This window comes from Panthera pardus, unplaced genomic scaffold, assembly GCF_024362965.1.
Source record: "Panthera pardus isolate Hobbes unplaced genomic scaffold, ASM2436296v1 HiC_scaffold_13, whole genome shotgun sequence".
NCBI classification, from domain to species: domain Eukaryota; kingdom Metazoa; phylum Chordata; class Mammalia; order Carnivora; family Felidae; genus Panthera; species Panthera pardus.
Window position 1 is genome coordinate 170,345,165 of NW_026526688.1, and position 10,214 is coordinate 170,355,378.

At 40.9% G+C, this 10,214-nt stretch overlaps 1 protein-coding gene across 1 annotated transcript; it reads right to left on the reverse strand.

Moving 5' to 3' along the window:
• Nucleotides 1-7,726: 7,726 nt before the first annotated feature.
• Nucleotides 7,727-8,643, reverse strand: LOC109245845 (ribosome biogenesis protein NSA2 homolog). The gene has a single exon (XM_053900697.1). It carries the CDS (start codon nucleotides 8,536-8,538, stop codon nucleotides 7,756-7,758), a length of 783 nt encoding a protein of 260 aa, XP_053756672.1. The 5' UTR covers nucleotides 8,539-8,643; the 3' UTR covers nucleotides 7,727-7,755.
• Between the last annotated feature and the right edge of the window lie 1,571 nt (nucleotides 8,644-10,214).

Consider the following 10,214-nt stretch of genomic DNA (forward strand, 5'->3'; position numbering starts at 1 on the left):
ATCTTGACATCTTGTTGTCCCTTAGCCTGCAGGGACGGATAGGTGATCAAGAATCAAAAGGATAGATGGCCATCTCATTCCAGTAGACATTAGTGTGGAAAAAAATGGCATTGCCAGTCAGTTGGATTCCCCCAAAACACACACACCCAATGCCTTCAACCTCAGTGCCCTGGAATTTGGCTACAATCCCTGAGAAGAGTGAATGGGACTGAGGTTGTTTCCAGCCTTCCAGTGGAATGAGGACTGGAAGGCTGAGGAAAGAGGCTAAGTACAGAAAAATAAAGAAATAGTGGCTTTTTCACTCCTGCATTGTGGAAAGAGTGTCATATCTTTTAGAAATCATTAATAATCAGAGATACACAAATTATAACAAAATTCCATTTATTTTGCCTAACAGATTGATAAACATGAAATAGGCTGGTAATGATACATTACTAAGAATGTAGGGGAACAGGCATTTACAAATACCATTGGTGGGAGAATAAACCAATATAAACGATCTTGACATTTTGGCACCAATTTTAAGGAAATCTTTGGACATGCAAGTTAGTATATATAAAGAATGTTCATTTCAGTGTCACAATAGTGAATAATTATAGCAAAATATTCAACAGGGGTAAATTATAATAAATTATTAAAATGAAACAATATAGGGGCGACTGGGTGTCTCATTCAGTTAAGCATCCGACTTCAGCTCAGCTCATGATCTCGTGGTTCATGGGTTGGAGCCCTGTGTCGGGCTCCATGCTGACTGTTCAGAGCCTGGAACCTGCTTCAGATTCTGTGTCTCCCTCTCTCTGCCCCTCCCCCACTTATGCTCTGTCTCTGTCTCTCTCTGTCAAAAATCAACATTTAAAAACATTTAAATGGACCAATATATAGCCATTAAAAATCACTGAGGATGTTCTATGCTTACTAACATATTCAATGCTTGTAATATATAGTGAAAGAGGAGAAAAATAAGTTTCTAAATGGTGTGTATATTATGATCAAATTCTTGTAACCATATGCTTGCATAGAAAAATTTTGTAAGGAACACCAATGACTAACAGTAACAATATTTGATACGATTATTAATAATTTAAACTTCTCTGTATGCTCTATTTTACAATGGGCAGGGATTGCTAGTGTTACTATTTTCTTAATTTTACTTAAAAGAAAAAAGTTCATTGAGATGGCTGAAACGTACCATGACCATACTTGAACATAGGTGAGAAATGGATAGGCACTTAAGGTTCACATCATAAGCTCAAAAATATTTGTCATGCCTTATACATCACAGAGACATTTTTTCCCCAGCATTCCAGTTAACAACATAACTGTAAAAATGACTGAGCTATTTCTCTCAGCAGGCACTGAGAGCCTTGAGAATTAATACGACAGCCAATATCTTAACATTTTAAATCTTCTGTAAATGGCTTAAGTATAGATCATTTATCTCCTTTTGCCTATGTTCTCTAGGCAACCAAATATAGATTGGCATGCCTTCCAGGTGATAATCATCTGCTCGCCATCTGATATACTACAATTATCTATACTGGGGTTCTCCTGCTTTGATTCAGATCCAGCCCGGTTGAGGGCCCCATGTCTTCCCAACAACAAGGTAGTGATTTTTAAAGCAGAACCTGCCCCCAGTTTGTTACCTTCCTCCCTGGAAAAGAAGTGCAGTACATGAGACTTGACACCTCCTCCAGGTGATCCTAATACATTTCCCCCAAACACTCCCATCCGGATCTATACTATTCAGTTGTAACAAACCGCATCCTTTTTCTTGGTTTACAATTTGTGTTGGTTTCCTAGGGCTGCTGTAACAAATCACCACAGATGTGGAGACAAAGCAACAGAAATTTATTCTTTCACAATTCTGGAAGCCAGAAGGTGTCAGGTGTCAGAAGGGCCACACCCCCTCTGATGGTTTAGGGGAGAATCCTTCCGTGTGGGTTCCTTTCCAGGGGCTCCTGGGGTTCCTTGGCTTGTGGCAGCATAACCCAATCTCTGTCTCCATCTTCAAGTGCCTTTCGTTCCTGTGTCTTTCTCTTCTTTGTCATTGGATTTAGGACCCACCTAAATCCAGCCTGCTATCATCAAGTTACATCTGCAAAGAACCTATTTCCAGATAAAGTCACATTTGGGGCACCAGGGGTTAGGATTTGCACATATCTTTTTGGAGGACACAATTCAACCTACTACAAGTTTAACCTAATATATGATTTTCTTTTTAAATAAGAAGCTAATCATAATCACAGCTACCATTGATGGAGAACTTATTCGGGCAACGTAGTAAGCATTTTACAAGCATTATCTCAATTAAGTTACAAAATGTGTTTCCCCTAACCTACCCCTCCACATCCCATCAGCTATTGACATATCCAGTTTCCATTACTTTGCTTTCTGGTAAGGAGAGTCGCGTTTCAAAATTCCAGCCAGTGAATAGAGCAAAAGCTTTCACCGGTGAGGAAGAATTGCTTCTTCTAGGCAATCAGTAGTATGACCTGTTTGGCCACTTTTTGAAGCTGTACAGCTAGACTTACATTTGGTTGCAAGACCTATGTGATCTGCAAAACTCAATACCTGATACCAGGCTCTTTTCAAGGGATATAATCTCTGTCTGCTTCCCAGCTTATATTAAATGCCTGTGTCAAGCTAGACCATCATAATGCAGACTGGTTTTTTTTTTTCCCCCAACATTTTATTATGGAAAACTTCAAACATGAAGCAGAATTGAAAGAATTTTGTAATTAGCACCCCTATACCACTACCTAAATTCTGTACAACATTTTACTATTCTTGTTTTATTCTATAAATATGCATCTATCTGGGGGCGCCTGGGTGGCTCAATCAGTTGAGTGTCCGACTTCAGCTCAGGTCATGATCTCACAGCTCTTGAGTTCGAGCCCCGCATCGGGCTCTGTGCTGACAGCTCAAAGCCTGGACCTTGCTTCGGATTCTCTGTCTCCCTCTCTCTCTGCCCCTAACCCACTCGCATTCTGTCTCTGTCTGTCTCAAAAATAAATAAACATCAAAAAAGTTTTTAAAAAAATATGCATCTATCTGTACTTTCTGTCCATGAATTCGTCTTACTGTCTCTCCCCTCCAAGCACTTCAGGGATACATATCACAAAACTAGGACAGAACACCACTTTGGTGGCAGGCAAAGCTCTACAGAGAGGAAAGAGGGAGAATAGCTGAGCATGCCCAATTCCTTCTTCCATACTACCAATTAAACCAGGCATTCCTCTTGCCGTAGGGCGGAGTAAGAATGGGCAAGGGAGGCCAAGGGTGTGACATTGAGGATCTCTCTGCACAAGGAAACAGGAAGCGTGAGGAGTGTATTCCTTTACAAAGCGTGCATTGAGTGACTTCATGGATGAGCATCTTCAATAGCAGCCAAATAATAAACACAGCTGTTTTCTGCCATTCCTAACACTGCTACCAAGAAACCATTTGTACTTGAGTAGTTCTAGTGTCTTCTATTTTTTGCAATTTCCTCTTACTCTATCCATCTCTGTTTCTCTTTGCTTTCACTTGCCTGCTGTTCTTTCTCTGATACTCCGAACGTTCACTCTCCATGCAAGGAGTGATATGGAATATGGTGGCCTGTGGTGATAGACTCACATCCCAATAGCTCCCTGTTCAGGAATGAAAAAGAACTGTTTACTTCCAACTCCAGGCTGAAAAGTTCCAACGAAGGACAAAAACCGGTCCAGCTTGGATCACATGTCTACCTTGGATCAATCCCTGAGGCCAAGAGGACAGTGTCCAACTTGGGTCTTGTGTCAACCTCTGTGTTCAAAAGGATAGTCTAGTAGAGAAAGAAGTTAGGGGTTTCGGGCCTTGCTAGAAACACAAAGGAATTCCAACATTCTAATTCATTATTTGTATCCCTTTTACCCCAATGCCCACTCCACCCATAAACTTTGTTAAAAGCTGAAACTCCTGTTAATGTTATAGTGAGAAAATCTCTGCAGCAAACATTTTTAATATTGTGACATTGGGGGGCACTGATTTTTTAATGGATCTGTTTAGATTAAGTGAGTGATTAGTGAAACATTAATTGGCTTTCATATTAAGGAATACTAATAATTTTTACTAAGACTGAACATGAAAATTTTTGTTTTTGAAATTTTTTTTGAGCAAAATAGCAACTTTAAAGTTGAATTCAAATGCCTAAGGAACTTGGTACGAAGGAGAACATAAACTGTTTAACCTCTGTTTAACCTTCTCTAGAATGTTTATTTAAACGCTCCGCCAATGTTGATGTGATTCACCCAAGAATGTAACCCAGGTTATGTACAGTGAGATATAATTTATTTACAAATCTGCAGAACTTTGGTTGCTTCTATAACAAACTTCAAGAAAATAAACTGAATGTGTAATGTCTTTAATCAACCAGTGTCAACATATCAAAGTAAAAGCAAAATTGAGACAATTCCAGTCTTTAACAAGTTTGTTTTACCAATTCAAATATTTGACCAGTAGCCAAATAAAAAGATATTAGAACAGAGAACACAAGTCCATTATCCCTTTTATCAAAATCTCACCCATTTCTCCAACTTTAATATCAATAATCAATTCATTCTATCCAAATCACAATAAAACCAGCCAAAAATCCATTTTATTTTCCAAAAACTACAGTTGCTTTTTGTGGCAGCATTAACAGACTCCTTAGGATTCCTTATCTTTCCCAGCACAAGGGTTTTCAAATCTCAAATATTCTGACTTTTTTAAAGTTCCAGGGCTAAATCCTGTAAGCAATTAGAACTTAAGTAAAAATGTACTTGGAAATGTAATCAAAGAAGGAAATGAAAGACCAACCTCCCCCCCCCCTGCCACCCCCCCCATCCCCCCCCCCCCGCCCAACCTTAAGACCTCTTCACTTCTTCAGTTTAGGGATTTCAGAGATGCTGAGACAATCTGGCTTGATCCTAAACCGAAGACCCTTCAGGTTGCCTGACTGAATGCTAGTGTCCTCCACAGCACTGATTCGACCTTCAGTCGGACCCTTCCAATGCATCGTCTGCCCCTGCTTTGCAGACAGCCATCCTGCCATGGGAAATTCTGCCTATCAGTCCTAAAAGTCTGGGCGGGGTTTCCCCACAACTGAGCTAGCCTGCTTCTATGGATACTCTGGGAGAGAAGATAGTCAAGTTGGATAGTTGAAACATAACAGGAAAGCAGTTCCTCTAGGTTCCTGTACCAGGAAATGGCTCCTAGTGCCAAGACCATAACTCCAATGCCAAGACCACAATCATATGGAGTTTGACATTCTGTGTTTAATTCCATTGCTACTAATGGGATAATGCTTTGGGGGGAAAAAAAAGCATGATGTCTAAAGTACATCCTGTTCAACATAGAGCCTTGAGCAAACACAGAAACCTTTGTCCCTGTTTGGATCGTATGGTGGACAAAGACTTCCAGTCACAATTCTCATTCTGAACAAATCAATCCTTAAAAAAAAAAAAAAAAAAAAGAAAAAAGAAATGTAAGACATTAGAACACTGGGAACCACTGAGTCAGAGTGATGAGGAATCCATTCAACCCAATATTTTGTTTTTAAGAGTGGAGACTAATAAATGTGTTTTTTTTCAATATATGAAGTTTATTGTCAAATTGGTTTCCATACAACACCCAGTGCTCATCCCAAAAGGTGCCCTCCTCAATACCCATCACCCACCCTCCCCTCCCTCCCACCCCCCAGGAATAGTATAATTGCCTTTCATGATGTAAAGCCCCCAAGGTATCAGTGGACCCCAGATATCTCCAGTTGCCCTTAATTACAGCTTACAAGTCCTCATAAGACTAACACAGTCATATAACATTTCTACCTTGAACCCAGCCAAACAGACTGAGTCAGTTTATACAGTCATCATTCAGCATTCAAGGAGATAACTCCTAAACTTCCCTCTTCTCTTACTTCCTCCTCTTCAATCACTTTTTGGACATCCTTCAGTGCATTTTTTTTTTTCTTGGCTCTCCAGTTTAATGAGTTGATGACTACCTCTTCTGCAGTCTACCCCAAGGTTCTGTTTCTTGGTTTGTAAACTCCTATGTCCCTCTGATGGCTTTAGATCACAACCAGGATGTTGGGAGCCATCTTCTATATTTATCCAGACACCCAGACAAGTCACACTGAGTATGGCCCAACCTTCCAGACACGCTCTTTGATAGGAAATGCATCCCTTAGGTTAACTGCTCCTCCCCTTAATAAAGTAACATTGTCCCTTATTCACAACAAACTACTTAGTTCAAGTATTTAACCAGGAGTTTCCAACCTGCACATGGAATCAAGGGAGACATTTCAAACCAACTATGCCTGTATCTCACCCTCGGAGTCTGGCTTAATAAACACAAGGTGCAACCTCTTTAAAGGTTCAAAAGTTGAGGTGAGGGTTCCTAGATTTCGAGTGTACATTTCAGTTCAAGCCAACTTTGCCCTTCTCCACGCATCTTTACTGACTACAAAGTTGAACGCTTTTTAGTATGACTTCTTACTGAATCCTTCTGTCCTCTTGATTATTTTAACTGCTGCTCTCAACTCACTAAAGTTTGTGATGTTAATTTGGGCAGGTGAAAAAAATGATTGATAACACGTCCTTGGCAGCTAGAAGTCAAGCAGATGGAAACAATGATACTGTAAGATTCTCAAAGGAAGGGACATGCCTTATCCATCTTTGTATTTCCCCAGTATCCACCATGGTACTTTGCTCAAAGGAGGCGCCTAATACTCATTTAGGAAGGAAAGTAAGATAACCTGTATATAGGATCTGCTCCCAACTGTTAAAATATCTGTAATGTATATGATGTCCATGTAGTTGAAAAGTGGTTTGGTGGGGAGTAACAGTATTTTTTTTAATTGGCTCACTTTTTTAAGCAGCTTTATCAGGTGATAAATCACATACCATGCAATCACTCTCTTAAAGTATACAATCCAATGGTTTTTAGTATATCCACAGAATTGTCCAACCAATACCACAATTAATTTTAGAACATTCATCACCCTGGAAAGAAACCCCAAGCCCACTAGCAGTCACTCCCATTTCTCCCCAAGCCCTTCCCCTCAGACCTAGGTCACCACTAATTTACTTTATGTCTTATAGATTAGCCTATTCTGGATGTTCTTACAAATAGAATCACACAATGTGTGTTTTTTTGTATGTGTCAGGCTTCTTTCACTTCGTATAACGCTTTCAAGCCATTCATTTTTATTGCCAAATAAGATTCCATTGCATGGATATAGGTATTTGATTTATCCATTCATCAGTTGATGGACACTTGGCTTATTTTCTTTTTTTTTTTTTTTTTTTGTAAATAAGCCTATTTTAATGTTTCTTACAATAGAATAAATAGTTCTCTTGAAGGCTGCAGATATGTAAGGCTGTTGGGCAGTATTTGGAGAACCACCACAGAAACGGTGTCTTCTTTTTTTTTTTTTTTTTTTTTTTTTTTTTTTTTTTTTTATTTATTTTTGGGACAGAGAGAGACAGAGCATGAACGGGGGAGGGTCAGAGAGAGAGGGAGACACAGAATCGGAAACAGGCTCCAGGCTCCGAGCCATCAGCCCAGAGCCTGACGCGGGGCTGGAACTCACGGACCACGAGATCGTCGCGGGGCTCGAACTCACGGACCGCGAGATCGTGACCTGGCTGAAGTCGGACGCTTAACCGACTGCGCCACCCAGGCGCCCCAGAAACGGTGTCTTCTTAACGGGTGAGTAGTCTTCAGTAATTGTCAAGAGTTACTTGTCTGAAAGTGCTGTCAAACCAGCAAGACTTCATTTATGCATCCATCGTTTTCAGGATTGTTGGTAACCTGGGCATATTTTCCCCAAATAACCTTGCCTCCTTGTGTCACAAGGCCCAACTCACTCACGTTCACTTCAATGACAGTACCTTTGGTAATAACACCCAAAGACGTATATAGTGGGGATGAGGGATTCTTTTTTACACCAAGTATTGGCAGGCAAAAGGTGGCTTTCAATTCAGGATGTGTTACATGGGCCTTTTTGAAACGTAAGCCCATTGGCCTAATGAATCTTTCATATTTAGTTGGTTTTCGAGTAAAGCCATCTCCAACAAAGCAGACTTTTGTAACCATCCTCTTCCATGCTTTCTTCTTTCTCTTTCCTGTTCGAATAACTTTTAATACTTCTGTTTCTCCCTGGGCACAAACTTTGGGCAAAGGGACTTCCCATTTTCCTGCTTTCTCTTTTCGTTTTTGTTTAATCATATTGGAAAGTACTTTAGCTCGGGACTGTCCCTCCCTGTCCAGCAGATACGCAGGTACTGCTCCTTGTGGAGTCTTTTCATCATTCTTTTGCTTGGTGTTTCTCTTTTCATGCATCTTGATAGTCTTTTTCATTTGTATTTTCTCAGCATGGCGCTGTTTATGGTAGAGCTTAGCTTTCAGACCAATCATCTTTTTTGCCTTCTTTGAACGTTCATGAGCCTCTCGACCTTCCTTCTTTCTCTTTTTCTCATGGTAATCCAAACGATAGCCATAGCGCTTCCGGTGTAACTCAATATATTCGTTTTGTGGCATGGTGACAGCCGCAGAGTCGCCGGGTGCAGGTGCCGGGGCGCAAAGAAGCTCTCAATTTTCGGGTCTCACAGACCCGCGAGTTCACTCCACGCACCCCGACGGGAAAGCGGCTTATTTTCACTTTGGGCTAGTGAATAGTGCTGCTACGAACATTTGATTTTTTTTGTGGACATACATTTTCAGTTCTCATAGGCACCTGCACTGGAGTAGAATGGTTGGCCCATATGGTGACTGTGTTTACCCTTTGAAAAACTGCAAGACTGTTTTCCAAATTAGCGGCAACATTTCTCATTGCCATAATCTCCCCTTCTTTCCTTGGACCCTCCATTCGAGTAGCTAGGCCTTTCTTCTCCCCTTGCCGCAAGGAAAGGATGTGACTGGCTGAAAGAAGAAACGAAGGGGTGTTCCTGACTTTCGTTTCCAAAAGCCTACACCCTCTGGGGAACAATGAAGACTGGCAGATGAGACAAACAGGATTAGAGGGAGGACTTCCCTCATGCATTCCACTCCACCCCATCCTCAGTACAAGAAAAGTTTCCTCCAGGGCTGGGCAGAAAACAGGAGATGGGACAGAAGAGATGAGACCATAGTTACTGGGTCCCAGAAGGTGGTTGTTAGGTGGGCAGCATGCTTTCCTTGGTGACTAGACTCCACAAAGCAGAGAGAGGAAATTGCTGGAAAACATATGCCCCAAGTCTTTCTAGAATCTTGCAGCCATTTCCTTGCTCGGTGTGGTAAAAAGAGTACATGTTTCCACTGCACTCAAAACTGATACAGAAGAACCAGCTTGGCAGGAATGAGGGGCATCTCAGTGACAATGTAGAGAGGAAGGACCTAGGGACTTCCCCCTAACACCCTGTAACTGCATAAACCTCCTGGGACTTAGATTTAATCTCATGGAAAATAAGTGGTAAGAGAATCCCAAACTGATTAAGATTAATTTTCTACCAGTCTGGCAAAATACGAGTTTATAATTGAAATTCAGTTGTGCTTTGGCAAAAAGAAAAAATTGTACTTTTGAGTTAACGTACTGAAATTGTACCTCCCAGGCAAGATTGGAAAAAAAGACTAAACAGAGCTGTTGGGTGGCTCGGTTGGTTGGGCGTTTATCGTCGGCGCAGGTCATAATCTCATGGTTCTTGGGTTGGAGACCTGAACTGGGCTCTGTGCTGACAGCTCCGAGCCTGGAACCTACTTCAGATTCTGTGTCTCCCTCTCTCTCTGTCCCTCCCCTGCTTCGCTCTATTTCTCTCTCTCAAAAGTGAATAAACATTAAAAAAAAAACTATTTTTAAAGAAGAGAAAAAAAGACTGAAGAAGTCAAATGTCCAATAAGTGTATGAAAAAAGAACCCCACTGGTGACAATAATATGTGGAGCAAGCATTCAGAACAAAAAGAACGCTTCCGAACTGCTTGCTGGTGGAGTAATCAGTGAAAACAGCAACTTTGGAGAGCAAGTTAGCAACATTTAATGAAATCGAACAGGATGTAGAGAAAAGTGAACCCTCATGCACCGCTGGTAGGAACGTAAATTGGTGCAGCCACTGTGGAATTCAATCTGGAGGTTCCTCAAAAAATTAAAAATAGAACTACCATACAATCCAGCAATTCCACTTTGGGGTTTTTATCCAAACAAAACAAAACAAAAGCAAAAACACCAATTCAAAGAGATATGT

Bases quoted from the DNA above. Each gene is read 5' to 3' on its own strand.
- LOC109245845 (XM_053900697.1), bottom strand. From the start codon at position 8,538: ATGCCACAAAACGAATATATTGAGTTACACCGGAAGCGCTATGGCTAT.